This window comes from Sceloporus occidentalis, unplaced genomic scaffold (assembly GCF_023333645.1).
Source record: "Sceloporus occidentalis isolate IW3139 unplaced genomic scaffold, rSceOcc1.0.p SCAF_58, whole genome shotgun sequence".
NCBI classification, from domain to species: domain Eukaryota; kingdom Metazoa; phylum Chordata; class Lepidosauria; order Squamata; family Phrynosomatidae; genus Sceloporus; species Sceloporus occidentalis.
The window spans coordinates 6,022,360-6,043,341 of record NW_028317038.1 but is presented as its reverse complement, the minus strand read 5'-3'; the positions used below and the strand labels follow the sequence as shown (position 1 = coordinate 6,043,341).

At 46.7% G+C, this 20,982-nt stretch overlaps 1 protein-coding gene across 1 annotated transcript in view; it reads right to left on the bottom strand.

Moving 5' to 3' along the window:
• The window catches only part of LOC149287647 (fatty-acid amide hydrolase 2-like), a gene marked incomplete at its 3' end in the record, with an annotated part of 171,351 nt that overhangs the window by 40,406 nt on the left and 109,963 nt on the right, over positions 1–20,982 (bottom strand). Inside the window, exon 9 of the mRNA XM_089492661.1 lies at positions 7,213–7,332. Coding sequence (XP_089348787.1) covers positions 7,213–7,332 — 120 coding nt within the window. The remainder of the gene's footprint in view (positions 1–7,212; positions 7,333–20,982) is intronic.

Sequence of the window (20,982 nt, the reverse complement as noted above, 5' to 3'; positions counted from 1 at the left end):
CTTGACATCATAGTTTGCCTCACGCCCCCCCTTCAAGGTATCACACTTTACAATAATTACAGGGCTGTTGTTTTTTTGTGGGTATAGTATTACTCCTGCTCATGACACACTTATACCTATTCCTTTGCTTCCACATACCCACAGGTTGTGGCAGGCACTTCTGCATCACGGTGGGCTGTTGTGCTTCGATTGACTATATTGCCCACTGCCCTACACTCACACACACTGTTATCTGTTTTTGTTTTTTCTTTGTCTGGGACCTCCGGTTCCCCCTCTGTGGCCCTGGCGGGGAGAGACTCCTGTCTCTCTGCATATATCATATTATATGGTTGATTACCTCTTTCTTCCCGCGGCAGTGGGGGGACGGGGGAGGGAGCACCACAGGAATATTAATATATTTTTTTTTCTTTTCTTCCCTTTGCTGCCTCTCCTCTCTCTCTCTCTCTCTCTCTCTCTCTGCACGCGGGTTCTACATTTGCGACCGACTGTTTGGTCAGATACGCGGTTTGGCGCGAGGTTCTGCCTCCTGTTTTATGCTGCCTTATTCAATTACCTTGTTCCTTAGTTTTGTCATATCTCTTGCCAGTAAATGGTACCATGTCATGCTGTGTTTATACTTTTGCTAATGTATATCTCCCCAACAGACAGCAACACCGTTGCCTCTCCAAGATTCTTCGATTACTACGCCCCTTCCAAGAGGGTCTCTTGATCCTGGGCGGAGATTTCAATGTGGCTTTTGAACCCAGACTGGATACTTCCGAAGGGCACTCCTGCACTCCCCCGCATGTCTCCCAAAAAATGAAAGCTTTACTCCATTATCTTAAGCTGGTAGATTGCTGGAGGGCACTTCACCCTTGCGATAGGGACTACAGTTTTTTCCTCCACTGCCAAGAGACTCTCTACTAGACTCGACTATCTCTTTCTGCCATATTACTATCTCCCCAAATTGTTGTCTGCGCGTTACGGTCTGATCACTTGGTCAGATCACACACCATTGATAATGTCCTTGACCTCGACTCTGACCCGACCGACAGCGACGACATGGCGACTTAACGAATCACTCTTTACAGATCCAGTACTTCAGGCTGACACGCAATCACTTCTGACTATTCAACTATTTCACGGATAATGCCACCCCATACGTTTCCCCCCTAACTGTATGGGAGGCTCATAAATGTGTAGTTCGCGGACATTTCATCAAGGTCAGGTCTGAACGGAAGAAAGCAGCTGTGTCCGCCCTCGGGAAACTATATCACGACATTAGAACAAGCCCATAAAGACACTTTACAGATCCAGTACAGTACCTTGCAGCAGTTGGTCATCCTACATAGGGAGGACCAACACACTCTGATGGCTAACATTTCTCTGATCCCCAAAGAAGACAAGGACTTCCGCCCTATTTCCCTGCTTAACACAGATCTCAAATTATTCTCTAAAATTTTGGCCAATCGGATGCAGCGGTTTATCCCGTCCCTAGTGCACCCTGACCAAACGGGCTTCACACCGAGACACGAGTCCCGCGATAGCACGCTTAGGGCTGTGAACTTAATGCATTACGCGATATCCTCCAAGACTGAAACCATCCTCCTGTCAACAGATACTGAGAAAGCCTTTGACAGGTTGGATTGGTCCTTTTATGTTTGCGGTCTTGGACCATATGGGTTTTGGACCCAACATGCGGCGCTGGGTCTCTTCCTTATAATCCCACCCCTCAGAGGTCATGCACAAAATCTTAGGTTATGCAGACGACTTACTTTTTGTTGTCACGCAACCACTGTTATCACTTCCGGTTATTTTCTGTGAGTTTAAAGAATATGGGGAATTGGTTAATCTAAAAATTAATAATTCAAAATCCTGAACATTAATATGGCGACACTTGACGCCCTGAATCTGTGTTCCAGCTTCCCCTTCAAATGGTGTGAGGGAAAGCTAAGATATCTGGGTGTCTGGCTTACACGGGATTTGCCGGAGCTTTACCGACATAACTTTCTCCCTCTATTAGCAACCATTCAGAAGGACCTTAATACGTGGTCCCCTCAACACATATCGTGGTTTGGGAGAATTAACACGCTCAAGATGGCTGTATTACCCAGGCTTTTATTTTTGCCCAATAGAGATTCTCCGGGCCTTTTTTTCTTCGGTTCGATCCATGTATTTGCGATTCCTATGGTCCCGAGAACGTCCCAGAATTCAGTTCGCGACCTTATGCAGACCTAAATTGAATGGAGGCGCGGGTCTACCAGACCCCCGTCTGTACTTTCAGGCTTATCACCTTTTGCGGGCCTTGGAGTGGTCCGATCGTCCTAAACATAAATTGTGGGCTTCTGTACCACTGCACCACCTCTTGTGGTTACTGCGCCATCAATCCCGAGCTTTTGCCTGCAACCACCCGTTTGCGAAGGCTACACTACTTGCGCTACATTCTCTGCATTTATCGCACTCTCTGACGACGTATCCCTCACCCCTGACGCCCATCAGAAATAATCCCGACTTCCCACAAGAACAGGTTACTGGCCCTTTTTTGTCTACCACGTTGACGGACAGGGCTCCGATTTCTGACTTCTTACTTGATGACAGATTACGACCATTGGACTCGATTCTGTCAGACAGACCACCCACTGTCCTCGACAAATTTCACTATTGTCAGTTGATTAGTTCTTTCTCTAAGTCCTCACGAAAACATACCATGACGGGTGCCCTTACTAATTTTGAGCTCTTATGCATGCATGGACCATCCCTCCCTCCCCACGGTGTTTCGATATTATATCAACTTCTTTTGCGGGCGCAAAACACCGTCCCACTGCATTTTCAAGGCTTCTGGGAACAGCTGCTGCAGATTTCTTTAAGCCCAAAAGACTGGGACAAAATTTTTCTCCTCACCCATAAAAGCTCACGTAGTACTAAACTGCAGGAAACCTCTTACAAACTCCGGACCCGCTGGTATAGGTCCCCTGATATACTCCATGCTGCCTTACCGGATTTGCCAGATACATGTTGGAGATGTGGCTCTGGGGTCGCTTTTACATTTATGGTGGGAGTGCCCGAGGATTGTTCCATTTTGGCGTCAGATCCATTCGCTCATGCCCAGGTTCACAGATACCGTTCTCGCCTGCTTTGTTCCTTTTGCATCATACTGACCAATCGGTCTCTAGTTATAGGAATTCGATAGTGCCTCACATTCTGAACGCCGCAAAAGCCTTAATACCGCTTCACTGGAAAGATCCTCTGCCTCCTTCGTTTCGGGAGTGGATCTTGAAAGTAGAACACATCAGAACTCTGGAGGAGCTGGCCATGTCCTCTGATGATCAAAGTGAGAGGTATGGAATATAGTGCAAGCCCCGATGTTCAGGCCCTATTGGCGGTGTGAGCGGTCGCTTGCTGATGGGGGGCGCTGTGCCGGTTCATGGGAGCACTTTGTTCCCCCCCCTTTTTTTTTATTTTTTTCTTCGCTCCCTCCTTCCTGTTTCTTCCCTCCTTCCCGTTTTGTTTGCCGCCTTTCTCTACCCCCCTTGTCCTTCCCTTGTTATATCAAGGATGTTGTGTTTCTGCGCCTCCACACTTATTCCCACCATACCCTACTTCGATTAGCCCCTGAGGTCCTCTGTCCAGCCAGCACTTATGACTGGACGGGAATCTGTCGATAATGTTCTTCCATTTGGTGGAACCTTCCATTTGGTGTGTCGATGTGGTGGGAAATATGATTTCTGTTCCTGCAATGTTCTTGACACTGTATGTGAACTATGTACTACTGTATCGGCCAACTGCGCTGAGCTCTATGTCTGCCTGTACTTTGTGGAGTTACGTGCCGTGTACCTCCCTGTAACGTTCACCCATCGCTGTATGGACTTGGTTAAACTTTGTGCCATTCATTTTACGTTTCCAGCCACTAGTGGCCGCCCTTGCCATTCAGAACCACTCAGACCAATTATCAGGTCCAGCTGCAGTTGATCTCATGATCAAGACAGCCTTTATAAACCTGCCCAGCCCTGCAGTCTGGGCCTTGACATTGAAGTTTGAGGACTACCTGTTTGGTTCCTGATCTGTTCCTGCCGTGTTCCAGTACCTGCCGTGTTCCAGTACCTGCCGTGTTCCAGTACCTGCCGTGTTCCAGTACCTGCCGTGTTCCAGTACCTGCCGTGTTCCAGTACCTGCCGTGTTCCAGTACCTGCCGTGTTCCTGAGTTGCGGCCAGCGCCCCACTAAGTGGACTCCCAAGTCGAGTACCCTGCAAGTGGGCAACCTGCCGTGTGCCCTGCAAGTGGGCAACCTGCCGTGTGCCCTGGAAGAGGGCTTCTAGTCGTGCCGTGTGTGCCCAAACCCGAGGGCTTCCTGCCGTGTGTGCCCCATCCCGTGGGCTTCCTGCCGTGTGTGCCCCATCCCGAGGGCTTCCTGCCGTGTGCCCTGCAAGTGGGCAACCTGCCGTGTGCCCTGGAAGAGGGCTTCTAGTCGTGTGCCCTGGAAGAGGGCTTCTAGTCGTGTGCCCTGCAAGAGGGCTTCTAGTCGTGTGCCCTGCAAGAGGGCTTCTAGTCGTGTGCCCTGCAAGAGGGCTTCTAGTCGTGCCGTGTGTGCCCCATCCCGTGGGCTTCCTGCCGTGTGTGCCCCATCCCGTGGGCTTCCTGCCGTGTGTGCCCCATCCCGTGGGCTTCCTGCCGTGTGTGCCCCATCCTGTGGGCTTCCTGCCGTGTGTGCCCCATCCCGAGGGCTTCCTGCCGTGTGTGCCCCAACCCGAGGGCTTCCTGCCGTGTGTGCCCCATCCCGTCCTGTCTGTGGTTTATTTCCGACCCCTGTCTGTACCGACCCCAAGCCATCATGCATCGTGGGGTACAGACAGAGCCCCTCGTATCCCCTGCACCTGGGCTCCTTATCAACCTGTGTCCTCGGTTCGTGACACTCCCTTACTTCCTTTCCCAACCAATTTTTGTTCTTTAGTTGTGACAACACATATATTTACAAAGAAATAAAAATAAAAAAACAAATATAGTGTAGTACAGTGCTACGGAATTTGAATTTGATTTATATTTATTGTTTTATTGCTCGATTATAAGACAAGGTTTTTTTCAGAGCAAGTGCTCTGAAAAATACCCCTCGTCTTATAATCGAGGTCGTCTTCTAATCAGACCTCAAATAGAGGTGTCTGACCTCTATTTGAGGTCTGATTATGAGACTAAGACCCAGCTTCCCAGCAGCGCTGCAGGGGACCTGGATCCTCCTGTCTGGTAACCTCAGCTGCTGCTGGCACTTCCACCGGGGCTTCTATCACTGAGCGCTAGCGAAAGTGCGGGCAGCAGCAGAGGTTGTGTACGTGCATCGCGCATACCTTCCCGACTGCCAAAGAGGAGATTTCCCTGCAGCTGCGCGGGGAATTCCCTTCTCTGGCAGCCGGCGAACGTCCGCTCGATGGACACAGACAACCCCCGCTACTGCTGGCACTTCCACCGGGCTTCTATGACGGAGCACCTGCGTCACATGAACTTCCGGTGCTCAGTCATAGAAGCACCGTCGGAACTAACACTGGCCTCCACCAGCTGGTAAGAAGTGGTAATTTCTGGAGGCAGAGTGGCTTATAGGGGATAAAAGGCATATCATGGGGCAGAGTGGCATATAGGAGGGTATAAGGCATTTCTGGGGGCAGAGTGGCAAGCCTAGGGGCAGATGTGCATAAGTGGGTGGGCAGGTTGGCAAATAAAAGGAAATAAAAACAAAAAATTTCTCAATCATAGCTTTTATTAAATATGAAAAAAATGTTTTTTTGTATAAATTAATATTCAGGTTTTGGGAGGTCGTCTTATCAGGCAAATACGGTAATAATCTAAATATCCTTATGGTTTTAATATGCATCAATTGCACTCACATTTAATCAAAAAAGGGACTTCAAAAGATCTTGTATTTGACTTTGCTAAATAAGGGAGACCTTTGAGATCTCTAACAAATGCATAGGAGCAGGAGAAGCAGAGAAAGCACAATATAGTGAAATATTGTATGAAACCTTGATTATTAATATGCATCAAATGCACTCATGTGAAATCAAGGGATAAGAAGGAACCTTAAAGACAAATATGCAGGTATCTTCTTTATAATGGAGGAAGCTTCAAAACACGCAGGAAAAAGAAAACTCCCCTCTGTAAAATCTGTTTTACAAAAAAAATTGGCCACACCTCCCATTGGGGGGGATGTTTGCTTTCCGACAACACTCAAAGGGTTACCAGAGGATTAGCAAAGCTGAAATCAGAACTCCTCCCTTCATTTTAAAATTACTTAACTGGTTTATATGTGTGTATATACACTAAAGATTTAGGCTTCAATTAACCCTTATACACTTTCTTATATGCTTAGGGCTTCACTATTGGTACACCTATTGTAAAAGGGAGATCACTCAATTGTATAGCAATTTTAACAACTATTATTAGAAATTATCATTTAACACACACAGTGGTTGGAAAAACAGTAATCCGTAGTAGAAAGGGACCAAGTGTTCATGACTACTAAACTACTGGAAAGGACATCTGAGAGACCAATCAGGGGCCTACAAACAGGGATATGGGGGTGAATTAACTGATAAAAACCTTACAAGAAAATTGAGTCTTAGTCGAGTACTAGTGGCTACCAGGAATTTTCTGCTCATACTAATTTATGGAACACATTGGAGTTATGACATTAGCCAGGAGATGAATGCAGCTTTAGAATCAAGTAGGTTCAAAGGTTAAAATACCATAAGAAATAATAACGCACACAAGAATAGTCCTGGGTTTACTGAAGCCTTCCAATTCAGCATTGCACTCACGTTGTTGGTTGGTGTTTGTGTTTTGTAATATTTTTACTTGTGATTGTGTGGTTCTTCTGATTTCTGCTTTCAACCACTGATCGGCAGAAGGGTTTGTACTTTTGATTTCAATACTGTATATATCTTTGGTTTTCCTGTAGTTAGATGCTTGTTTGGTGATTAAAGTCACCAGGTAAGACTGAAACATCAAGTTTGAATATGCCACATCTTTAATATAGTATTGGTGATTTTCTACAAAAGTTCCTAGCGTGCTCATCTCTATGTAATATATACTGTGTACTTATATGTATATATATTGTTGAAATCTCTTATTTTCATGTACTTGTTTTACATTTTTATACCCTATTAATTAATGCAGTTAATCACAAAAGTGATTTATATATGATGGACATATCCCTGTGACCCAAAGAGTCAAGTTTTACTGTTCATTACCTGCCCCTTCTTTGTGTCTGATGACATCATGGCTGACCAGATCTGAAAAGAACAGCGCATATTTTGAATGGTGACTGGTTGGACATTGATTCCAAGGTCCCTCTCCAAGAACGTAACCAACTGTAGAAACAAAATACAGTCAAAATAAATATAGAATCTGGACTGAAATGACTAGAGATGGGAAGGCCTGGGGGGATGGGGAAACAAAAATTGGGAAAAAACATGGCTTTTTCCATTTTTTTCCTCAAAAGCCGTTTGTTTTTTTTTCTCCAGAAAAATAAAAAAATAAATATGGAGCGTGGAATATGTTGAATATTAATATGTTTATGGCTTGGTATAACATCTTCACCATCATGAAAGACTGAGACTTTATGTAAAGTCTCAAATCATTGCAAATTCTCTGAGCAAACCCTGGAATACAATTAGGGATTAATCTAGCCTTGGTGCAGTATTAATCTAAATTTTATTAAAGACAGGAGGCGAGTATTTTGCATAAACCTTCTTTACTGTTAACCTCCAGCAGCAAAACAGTTAACAGAAAAACAAGAAAACAACCAATCAGAACATAGGAACAGTCTATAAAAGCCTTGACATCCTGGAACTCCTCCTCTTTCTTTGCCAATCATCCGAACCGGAAGAAACAATATCCCAGGCACAACGCAGAACAGGAAACAAGCTCCGAAACGCGGGAGTGCAGCCACACCAACAGGTCAGACAACAGGAGGACGGCCTGAAAAAACAAAAGAAACGTGACAGTACCATGCAAACATAAGCCGCTTATAAACACACAGGAAACAACGCGGCAAGAGAACATGAAAGAAACACCCCCAAAGACAGGAGCCCACCTGGATACCACCCAAATGACAAAAGAAGGGGGGGAAAAGCACGGGAGGGAAAATACTCGCCTCCTGTCTTTAATAAAATTTAGATTAATACTGCACCAAGGCTAGATTAATCCCTAATTTTATGGCAAGACAGGAGGCTTCGTATTTTGCAGTTTTAACGCCCCCCAAGCAAAGCCAACACAGCATGAGCCGGAGGGCGAAAGTAAAAGGTCCGGAAAGTAGATTCCCGAGACCAGTCTGCCGCGGACAAAAGGTCCGAAAGGGAACAGCCCGCCGAAAAAGCAGTGGAAGCCGCCGCTCCACGGACCGAATGCGCCCCAAAGGGCCCCTCAATGCCGGCCAAAAGGAGGATCCACCGAATCCACCTAGAAAGCGTGGGGACAGAGACCGGCCGAAAAGGACGCACGTACGAAATAAAAAGCGGGCCAGAAGAAGAAACTGGGCCGAAACAGCGAGATAAGATTGGAGGCAACGAGCTACACAAAGGTGAGGACGGTCAGGAAAATAAGGATAAGATACGGTCGAAGCATTAGATTTCGTCCTACGAAACACAGAGACCGAAACTCCCTCAGGAGAAAAGGAAAACGAAGAGACGTCAAAAGCACGAACATCAGAGACCCTCCTGAAAGAAACGAGACACAAAAGAAGAGCGGTCTTAGCGGAAAGCTGACGAAAGGACAAAAGATTGTTGTCCGGCCAAGCCTCCAAGAAATTGAGGACCCGAGAGACATCCCAGAAGGAGCCGTAACGAACCCCCGGGGGTCTGGAAAGCCGAATACCTCGGAGGAGGCGACAAACCGAGGGATCCCTACCGACGGCCAGTCCCTGAACCGGAACATGAGCCGCAGAAATTGCCGAACGAAACAAATTAATTGTTCGGTAGGACCGGCCAAGGGAAAACAGGTGGGCCAAAAAATTGAGGACCGCCGTTAAAGGTGCCGTAAGGGGATCAAGGTGTTGAGCCAGACACCAGCGACTCCAGGAGCCCCATGCGTGGAGATAAGACTTTCTGGTGCCAGGAGCCCAGGATCCCCAGAGCAAGTCTCGAGCCGACTCCGATAATCCAGGCACATGCCAGGATCCCCGGAAACCGACCAAGCCACCAGAATCAAACGACCCTGGAGGATAAGAGGGTGAGGATTCCCCTCCGGATCTAGAAGCAGGTCCCACGAAGAGGGAAGGATCAGGGGATCCGCAAACGACAACTCCAGAAGCAGTGGGAACCACGGCTGAGTCCTCCACAGAGGGGCTACCAGGATGATCGACACACTCTGCCGGCAAACGGAGTGGAGAGTCCGGAGGATCGTGTTGAAGGGGGGAAACGCGTAAGCTCCCCGAAGTGGCCACGGTTGCAGGAAGGCGTCCACCGCCACAGAGAGAGGGTCTGGCAGCCAACTGAAGAACGCGACGGTCTGGCGATTTGCCCTGGACGCGAACAGGTCCAGATGGAGTGGACCTCGACAAAGGTGGAGGGAGTGAAACACGCCCGGGAGGAGACGCCAATCGCTCACGTCCCTCCAATGCCGGGAGAACCAGTCTGCCACTAGATTTTCCTTCCCGGGCAGGTACTCCGCCCGGATAGACAAATGGTTGTCCAGGCAAAACTGATAAAGCTCCTTGGTGAGCTCCGTCAGAAGCCTGGATCTGGAGCCCCCCAACCTGTTGATGTAGCGCACGGCGGAGACATTGTCCATGCGCAAAACGAGGGAACAATGAGTTACCCCTTTCAAGAAACTGCGAATCGCGAAGGAGCCCGCAATGAGCTCCAGGCAGTTGATATGGAGATCGCGTTCCGTCGAGGTCCATAGACCCCCGGTAGCTGCGTCCCCGCAAACTGCTCCCCAACCAGAAAGACTGGCGTCGGACTCTAGGATAAAATCCGGGCTGGACCCGAAAATGGCACGCCGTTCCACGCGTCCATGTGAACTAACCACCAGTGGAGTTCTAACCGAGCCTCGTCCGTCAAAGGAACCATGGAGTCGTAGGAAGCCGACTCGCGAAGGTGCCGCGTCTTGAGACGCTGAAGGGCCCTGTAGTGGAGCGGACCTGGGAAGATGGCCTGAATGGATGCAGACAGCAGGCCGATGACTCTGGCGAGATTTCTGAGAGAGATCAAGCCACCTCGAAGGAGCTTGCGGATCTCTTTCTTGATAACCAAAACTTTGTCGCGGGGCAACCGGAGGACCGAAGCCACCGAGTCCACCAAGAACCCGAGGAACTGAATGGTTTGAGTCGTGACCAAGACCGACTTGGCCTCGTTGATCACGAAGCCCAAATCCTGAAGGAGATTGACCGCGAGGAAAGTGTCGCGGCACAGCGACTCGACATCCTGGGCCATGAGGAGGATGTCGTCCAGGTAAATGATAGATCGGATGCCTCGCGCCCGGAGGAACTCCATAACCGGCTTTAGGAGCTTGGTGAAGCACCATGGAGCCGAGCTGAGGCCAAACGGAAGGCAAGTGAACTGCCAGAGATGGCCCCGCCAGCGGAACTGCAAGAACCTCCGATCGTCGCGATGGACCGGGACAGCGAGGTACGCGTCCTTGAGGTCGAAGCGAGAGAACCAATCGTTCTCTCTGAGGAGGTCGCGAAGGAGATGTATCCCCTCCATTTTGAAATGCCGGTACACCACAAACCGATTGAGGGCTCGGAGGTTGATGACCGGGCGAAACTCCCCGGACTTTTTGCGAACCAAAAAGATGTTGCTGAGAAAGCAAGGAGGGGAGAACACCCGCTCTATGGCGCCTTTCTCGAGGAGAGAAGAGAGCTCGGAGTGGACGAGAGACGCCGCGTCGCGGGAAAGCCGGGGAAGAGGAGGGGGAAAACACTGACGAGGAGGGGAAGTAAACTCTAGCCGGAAACCCTCGACGGTCTGAAGGACCCACGGATCCGACGAGAGGCGCAACCACACATGGGAAAAATGGGCGAGACGACCCGCGACAGGAATATGGGGAAGAACCGAAAACAGTCTTACCTTAGGCCGATGGTCCGCGAGCTGAGGAGTATCCTCTGCCTCTGGTGCCACCCCTGGGGAACGGGAGCCGGAACTGGGACCGATACGAGGTGGTGGCGTCTGGAAATCGGGGTCTAGCGGCAAACGAAGCCGATCTGCTGGCGGCACGACCCCGCTGCCGGCCAGCCCGGGAGGAAAAACGACTTCCAGTCCTGAAGACGCGTCTCATGTTCGTCTGGGCCTTGGTGAGAGAGGTGAAAAGGTTCACATGTTGACTAAGGTCCTTAATGAATTTTTCACCGAAGAGCAGACCCCTGGCGTCGGCACCCAGCTCCTTAGGGGCCAGATCCGCTAGCTTGGCGTCAAGTTTAAACAAAGCCGCCTTACGACGCTCCGATGAGATGGCGCAATTGGCATTGCCGAGAAGACACAGTGCTCTCTGGGTCCAATCACGGACCAGCTGGGGATCCAAAGGCGAGCCGTCTGTAATTGCCTCATCTGCCATCTGAAACACTTGAGTCAGGGGCCCTGCGACATCCAAGAGTTTATCTTGCGCCGAGCGCAAACCCAGTTCAATGCCCTTACGAGGGTCCTTACCATTTTTGGTGAGGAAAGTAACAAAAGTCTGGTCAAACTCCGGGGTATGGAGGACCTTATCCCGGACGGTGGGCCGAGGGCCCTCGGATCGCAGTCGTTGACGGACCTCCTTGTCCAGGGGCCGACGGATCCAAAACCTTAGAAATTCTGCTATATGGGCCGAAGGTGTCCACTCGGAGGAGCGAGGGTGACGTAGGGTTCTGGGGTCAAACAGTGGAGCTCCCAGATCGTCAGTCACTTCAAAGGGTTGGTCCGGGGTGTTAGCCGGATAGGATGGTAACTTGGGGGGTTCGGAGGCGAAATCCTGAGCCCGGGCAGGGGAGGCACCACCGGAAGAGCCTGCGCAGTATTCATCCAGGATCTCATAGTCGGTGAGGACCTCAGTAGGAGCAACCATGGGGAGGACCGAACTGCGCACTTTCTTAAGCGGGGCTTTGCCCTTTCCCGAAGTAGAGGGTGCCTCGTCCCAGGTGCGCTTATGCGAGGCTGAGGTGCCCGCAGGAGAGGCCGAACCGCCAGCGTCAGAGTCCTCAACTCTAGTAGGGGAGACGAGAGGCTGAGCCGTACGAGAAGATTGAAGCTCCTCTAGAGCGGCGGGCAGCGACGCAGCTAGTGCGGAGCGGAGCCATGCCTGGACGGCCGCAGGAAGCAAATTCTGAGATTCGTCTGCCATATCACTCCCAATGTGTCTATAAAAGAACACAGAATAAACGTTGAGTAACAGACCAAAAACCCAAAATTAGAGCACCCGTATAAGCGTAATCAAGGGAGGAGGGGGTCACCCCTATGACACGGGTCGTGTACCCTGTAGCGTGTCTCCAGGCAGGAAAATACGTGTATGGCGGCAGCAGGGGGGTTCACCCCAAATGGCACGCGGTAGGGGGTTTACCCACAGGAGTAAGTGGCAGGGGTTCAGCCTGGCCAGAGGGGTCACCCACAACTCAATGCAGTAATGGAGATATCCAAATATGAATGTGTCAATGCAGGCAGTGTAACACATAGACAACTGCCATAGGAACACCTAGGGAAAAGACCTAAAGCAATAACCAGCCTGCAGGTACAAAACAAAACAATAACCTAAGGGAAATAAAGGGGGGTATGGCCGCAGAGCAGACCAGGCCCCAAATGGCGTAGCAGAGAACGCACGGCGCGGTGAAGGCCAAAGGCCCGCCACCCGGGTCTAAAACGGCCCGGGGAAGCCTACCCGAGCGCACACCGTGCCGCGAAATAAAACAAAACACGAATCCGCCGCACGGTCTAGAAAGACCGCCGCAGAAACGAAAAGAACGGCACTCGCGCGGTAACGAAACCACCGTGCGGGAAGAAAACAGAACACCAGACACGCGCGGGAGAGGAGAAAAAACCCCCAACCCACGGGAAGAGAAACAGCCACGCGGGATTACCTCACCGCCGCGCGGGAAGCAAAAAACCGCCGCTAGGGCGGACCAATCCGCCGTGCGGCAGAATAATCCGCCGCACGGGGAAAGAAAAAAGACCACACCGGAGACCAGCCGAAAGGAAGGACGGATAGCGGGAATAGAGACCCCAAAGGGGCCGAAAAAAGGAAAAAACTCACAAGGAGGGCCGCGTGGACAGAGGCAGCAGGAGAGAAAAACAGTGAACGGTAACAGGTAATAAAGGGACAAGTAGAATGGCAATAAAATAGAAATAAAACAATAGGAATATATATATATAAAACGATATTACAGATAAAAATGTGGTAGAAAAGAAATATATAATGGAATGTTCTCACCTGGAGGTTAGCAGCAAAGAAAGAGGAGGAGTTCCAGGATGTCAAGGCTTTTATAGACTGTTCCTATGTTCTGATTGGTTGTTTTCTTGTTTTTCTGTTAACTGTTTTGCTGCTGGAGGTTAACAGTAAAGAAGGTTTATGCAAAATACGAAGCCTCCTGTCTTGCCATAAAATTAAAATACTAAGAATGCAATTCTCAAATAAGAGCAATATGTATTTTTGTCTGTAAGGACGCTGGAGGGAAAAAAAGGTTGTTTAGTTTGGCTGTGGCCAGGCTTCATCTTGTTTGTTTGTCCTCTTCACTAAGGCCTTAATTGACAGGCAAGAAGTTAAATTTGGTTGAAAATTTAGGTTATCTTTATAACCTTTATCTAAACTATTCCTGTTTGGGCCAGTAAATTGTTTTGTCCTATCTTCCTTTCAGTAAAATGGTGAGACCAACATCCTCTTCTTATGTATAGTTGAAATGTCCTTAATATATACAGACCTTGTTCCATTTGTAACAAACATAACGTTTTAGAAAAGCAGAAAAGACATGTGATCCCAATTCATGCGACTACACCTGGGCTGATTGTTTTATTTTAACCCCTTCATGACAACGGCTGGTTTTATTTTTTGTACCCTTCGTGACAATGGCTGTTTTAACATTTCTGCGGTGCTCGTGTTTAGCTGTAATTGTTTTGTGTTCAGCAACATTTCCTGAGTACAGTGATACCACCCATGCATTGGTTTGCCTGGCTGTTTTGGGGCAAAAGGGCCGCATTTGGGGCATGTGCATTTGTCAATGTTGAACTTTTTTGTTCTATTTGGTAAATCTTTGAGCCTGGCCAATTCAGGGTGCCCTATAAAACCATTTACTTATTTTTTATTAGTATAAACAAAGACATACAAATATAAATAATAAACGAGAAAGAAAGATACACAATGACCCAATTACAACAAATTATGCATAGATATGCACAGATTATGTATAAATACAAAATACTGGTATATATGACGACATATCGACATTGAGTCATTAAAGAATAATCATAACATCAGACACAATCTAAAAATGGGCCAGGATAATCAGTATTCTTTAAGCCCATGACATACAGAAAAAAAAAGAACATTCACACAATCCATCCATACTCATGGGAGAGCTCAAATCTTTTCATTCTGTTATCTAATATTATTTTTGTAGGTTCTTATACAATTGGGTATTTATTAAGCCAGGGTTTCCTCGCAATACATATTTTCATGGCCAAGAGGCACTGTATAACCAGTGCTCTTTGATTGAAAGATAAATTGGCCAAATCTAGATGCAAAAGAGCTGGAGTCGTAATAATAACTTTATCAATAATTACTGAAACTAACACAAATAGATTGTTCCAAGATTGCAGAATCAAGCTACAATCCCACCAGATATGTCTTAAAGTTCCTTGTTCCAGGTTGCATCCCCATTTTACCGGAGAATAATTCTTATTGTATTTAGCTAGCTTAATTGGAATCAGGTCCCATCGGAACAAGATTTTATAGTGTAATTCTATCATGTTCAAACAGTGGGAAGCTCTATTTATTTCCACTAAGCTATTTATCCACTGGGTTTTGTCAAATTGTATACTAAGATCATATTGCCAGGAAATCAGTGCTTTAATACATATCGGGGTTTCTATTTCCTCCATTAGCAGGTAACACCTTTTAGTGATTATCTAAAGTGAAAATAATTCATTGATCTGTTGGCTTAGTACCGGTGTTTTGCCAATAAATAAACTGGACTTATATAATGTCTAATTCTTAATACATTAAAGAATTCTGTATTACCAAAATTAAATTCCCCGCAAAGTTGTTGAAAAGATTTTATATCTTTTAAATTCAGTATATCATTAATTCTTTTGTTTCTAAGACTCAACTGGGGAATATTATTTTGAAGAATTTCTAGAGGGGCTGTTGAAATAATTTTGTTTTTCATACCTGTGCGGCGTTTAAAGGAGTTCCAGAATTCCATGGTACTTTTAAGTGAAATAGGGAGGGATTTTGTCACAATAATTGATCTGTCCTGTCGCAGCCATAGCAGGCATTCTAAATTTGTCATCCCCGTTAGTTCTTGCTCTATATGAGACCATGCTTCATTATGGCTGAGTTTGTATTGTAATTTCAAGATATGAGTTAGCATGCTAGCTTGAACATACCTCCCCAGGCATAGCTCCCCATTTCTCTTACTTGCATATAAGATTTTCCTTGAAATCCTAGGTTTTTTCTCTGCCCATATGAAAAATATTTTTTGGAAATGTTTGTATCCAAGGCATCGAGAGTCTAATTGGTATCATCCTAAAGAGTTTTTGTTTTCTAAATCCCCTATCTTAATCCCCTTGATTTCCCCATTGTTCCTGATCCTAGACACGAAAGGCTCTATAGTGAGGACATATAATAAGGGTGCCAGAGGACAACCCTGTCTAGTACCATTGTGGATGCTAAACCAGTGCGAGACAAACCCCTGGCCTATCACTCTAGCAGTTGGCTTAGTATATAGGGACATGACTGAATCTATAAAATCCTCAACCAATACCAAAACTACGTAAAGTCTCCTCCATAAAACTCTAACTGACCCTATCGAACGCCTTTTCCGCATCTAGGGCCAGGAACACTGCTGGGACTTTGTATGCAGATACATATTCTACAAGATCAATAATTTTGCGTGTGTTATCATTAGATTGTCTGCCCCTAACGAAGCCAGTTTGATCCTTATGTATTAACTGGGGAATTACCATTTTCAGACGCTCAGCGAGAATGGCCGAATATATGTTCGTATCAGTATTGATAACAGATATCGGTCTAAAATTGGCCATTATTGTACTGTCTTTCCCCGGTTTTAATATCGGAAGAATGGTTGCCTCCCGCATTTGGAAAGCACTTAGTTAGTTTAAAACCATTTATTTTTGAAAACTAGACACCCCAGTGTATTTCAAATGCTGGTATTTTAACTCATGTAAGGGCTTTGCAGCATCCAAAGATATATAATTAGCCCCTGCTGCCGATATATATTATTAGCCCCTATTGCTGATATATATTAATATTAGACCCTGCTGCCAATATATAAATAAATATTAGCCCCTGCTGCCAAAACATATATAAATATTTGTCCCTGCTGCCAATATATATAAATATTAGACCCTGTTGCCAATATATTTTATAGTGAAAAAATTGGACCCAAGCATTTCCTTGGGCCCCGCTCAACGCTCCCTTGCATGCAATCACTCCCACCGCTACTACACCAAAAAAAAATATTTGCCACACTGACTGCAGATCAGTGGAAGACTGTGAGAGTCAGTCCTGCACCGAGAGGTCCTCTCCCTTGTAATCATCCCCAGAGTCCCTTTGTCCCCTCATTCACTAAACCATACCGCTCTTTTACTTACACCCTGTAGTTCAGGTATAGATCAAATAAACAACACATGGAAACAGCACATGCAAATGAATTAGATTAAAAAAAACTTGTATTTGCAGGTATACATAATGTATGGAAACAAAGCATTGCAGGTATAAACCAACAGAACACACAAATCCAGCATTGCAGGTATAGATCAACTGGAAATCACATGTACACTCAGCACTGAAGGTATAGATCAAATAAACACCACATGGAAACAGCACTCCAGGTATTGATCAACTGAATAAGACATACAAATCCTATATTTGCAGGCAAACAATGTATGGAAACATAGCCGATACAGATCAACAGAATAAAACAAAACCCAGCTTTGCAGGTATATATCAATTGGAAATTACATATAAACTCTGCATTAAAAAGGTATAAACTCCCCTAAATTACAGGCATAGATCACTGGTCGCACACCCCAAAGCCAACCCTGGCATCCACATTGCCCACATAGAACCTGACCAGCACCTAAATTACACATACATACATACAGCCCAGCATGAGTCAACATTGTCCCCAAACAGCTGAACGTACACCATGTTTGTCCCATAAACACACTACCTGTGCCATCTTTGTCCCCAGTGCTTAAACACCCTGCTTATACCATCTTTGCTTTTTTGACAAATCATTAATACACCTTTGATTCACACAAACACTTTTACAGTCACTCATTTATTCACTTTCATTCAATCATTTATTCTTTCACACAAATTATTTACACATATTCATTAATGCATCCACACATTAATCCATTCATTCTCTCTCCCATTCTGACTCTATTTCAATATTCTTGCCACCCACTGCACAAAATATGACCAGTGTGATAGTTTTGCCAGAATTATAAAGGTGTAGCTTTGAATGCAAAAAAGTGCTTTAAATCATTATTATTATTATTGTTTTATATAGCGCCATGAAATTCTGTAGCACTGTACAATGGTAGTACAAAGTAGTATGTAACATAACAATATCACGTACAGAAACACCCTATTGGTAATAAGTAAAAGTGCCGATGTTAGGGATGGACCAGCCACACTAGTATAAATATTGCAGAAGAGGGACTGGAAAGGGTGAGCTAAAAGAATATAGGAGGGTGTTAATGTGCAATGTTGAAAGCGTCCTTAAAGAAGTGGGTCTTGAGGGATTTTTTGAAGGATCGAAGGCAGGGGGAAAGACGGATAGGCCGGCTAGGGCATTCCAGAGCATAGGGGCAGCCCTCGCGAAAGGTCAGAGTCAAGGGTGACACCAAGACTGCGAGCATGAGGGGACAGGGAGATAATAGCCAGGGGCAGAGGGGCAATTGCCCCCCAGGCTGGCCTAAATCTAAATTAAACGGCGGCGCGGCGGCCCACTGAAGTCTCTGATCCGGCCACGCCAGGGCCATCTTTAATGCAGGCAAGAGCCCGCAGCACCAATGGTGGGCCAGCCAGTCCGTGGGCCGGCACACCGAGATGCCATTGCAGCCGTAAGACACACCGTCCACTTTAAAAACGGACGATTTAAGCGGACGGTGTGCCTGCACCATGCCACCCAGTGCCTCAGTGGGGCATAAATGCACATAGGCCGCTAGATGTGGACACAAATGCACATGGGGCAATACACAAGGGTCGGGGGTGATACATTAAAACCACAGGGGGGGGCTGGCTGGGGCATCAATACACAAGGGGGGAAACACAAAAAAAAAAAAACCAGTGTGGAAAGCATTTTTTATGCTTTGTGTAGATTAACCCGTACTGATGCGGGTGTCGGTGTGGCAGACCCTGTCCTGGTGTGTGTGTGTTTGGGTGTCGGTGTGGCAGAGCCTGTCCTGGTATGTTTGTTTGGTATGTCGGTGTGGCAGAGCCTGTCGTGGTGTGCATTTGGCCATCTGTTTCCTGGCACTTTACTTACTGTAGGAATAAATTGAACTATTTAATTTTACTACATGACAGGAGGCTTCATATTTTGCTTATCTTTCAGCACTGAAAGCGTTAAACTTTTGAACCAATAAAAAAACATCCTTAGTCTATAAAGGCCACTGTTCCAAGCAACTCCCCCTTTTTCTCGCTGCTCCCAGACAACAGCACAGGTCAAAATATTGGGCTTCTGCAGCCCCGTGTCATTGATTGTTATTTTTCTATATTTTTTATAGTGATTGATTATTATTTATTTCTATTTGGTTTCTCCCAAGGTGGTGTCTTTGACTATCCCTTTCTAGTTTGGTTTTTCCTTCCTTTCTCAGGGACTTGTCGCCCTCCCCCCTTTTATTTTTGTTGTTTTGGAGCTTTAGGCTCAGTTTATTCGTTTGTCCGTTGCCCCATTATTACCTGCTTGGTGTTTTCTTCTGTTTGACGCTTCTCATTGGCTGGCTTTGCGGTGTTTCGCCTTGCCTCTCTTCTTTCCTGTGTGTCGGCTGGCTGGAGAGTCTTGCAAGAGTGCGAGAACTCTCGGCGGCCATTTTGTTGGTACTGCATGTTTTTTGCCGCTGGACACGGCGACTCGATTTAATTATTTTTTTATGTTTGCTTTCTTGTTTTTTTCAGCTTTTCCTTCTAGGTTTAGCAGATACTTTCCCGCTCTATTCAAAAACATGCTACAAAAACGTATGCTATTTCCACCGTTTTCACAGCTGACAAGGGTGAACCTGCAGCTCATCAAGGCTGTTTGCTATTATTCCTCATTACACCATCTGCTGGTCCAGTGGTTCAGTACTGTGTCTTTCAGAGATAAGGTTGCTGGTTCTATGCCCACTGGGGCAAGATACTTTTTTCCTATCCACCACTGAGGTGAACCTGAGTTGCTTACTTAATAAAAGATAAGCAAATAAATAATAATAGTAGGGACACAATATGTATATAGGTTGAACTTGATGGACTTTGGTCTTTTTTCAACCTTATGAACTATGTTACTATGTTACTAATAATAATAATATTATTATTAAAAAAAAATTCTATATATATTTTTTACCAAGAGGTGCTCTATTGCACATGTGCTTATACTATGTTCAGGGGTGAACCCCACTGTGGCACTGGGGTGAACCCCTCTCTGGTTTATATCTGGTCTTGCTGAAGCAAGATTCCTTATGTCAGGTCTTGCTGAAGCAGGATCCCTTTTCTAAGTAAGTGCCTTGTTAAGTTATCAGTTCCCCTTTATTGTTGGGAAATATCCGAAGGGCGGACATCTGCCCTCGGGAACTTGCATCAGATTCCGGTTAAACACGTCGGACCTTCAGCCATGGTGGTGTCTCTAGACCAGCAACTTCTGATAGATGCAGCGATTCAATCACTTTTCGACAAGGGCGCTGTGAAGGTGGCAACGTCAGTTTTTCAGCAATATCTTCCTGGTCAAGAAAAAGTCGGGGGCGTGGTCGGACTCCAACCAACAGCGTCGAGCTCCTGTGAGCGTCGAGCTCCTGTGCACCCTGCCCGAAAATAAGCATCGGTTGTGCTGCACACTGCCAAAATGGGCAAACACAATAAAATATCTGCAACACCGAAACCTGCGGGATCGAAAGAGAAAACACTCACTTCGGTACAGGCGTTTTTTCATGCGTCTTCTGACCAGGATTCCCGAGACACTCTTTCTCGGCCTACTTCACCTCCGGCCAGTCCGGGTAGCGAGGTGGCGGGCGATGACACGCCGGTCTCGAATGCTGCTGTCTTGGCTCCCACGGAGCGCTCGTGGTGGAAGAAGTTGGACTCGCTCCCTACGAAGGAAGACATGTCTGCTATCATTGACCGCGCCACGCAAGGTATCCGCTCAAGTCTTACCGCTATCCAGGCGGACATCCGCCATATTGGCGACCGCGTGGCCGCCTTGGAAGACGAACAGCCGAAAATCTGTCAACATGTGGACGCTCTCTCTACACAGCTGCGGGACCAATCTACTATGCTGACCCAGCTTTCACGAAAGGTTGAGGATCTCGACAACAGGGGCAGGCGTAATAACTTGAGAATTCGCGGCCTCCCGGAATCTCTCTCGCACGCAGATCTTATACCGACCTTGCGAGAGATCTTTAACCAGATTCTACAGCGACCACCAGACGCCATCATAGAATTTGATAGGGCCCACAGGGCTTTACGTCAAAAGCCGACGGGAACGGCCCCTCCGAGAGATGTGGTCTGTTGTCTTCGTCATTACTCTCTAAAGGAGGATATTCTTCGTCAATGTCGAGGTAACGCTGCGCTTAAATGGGACTCCCACAATATTGCTATTTTCCAGGACCTCT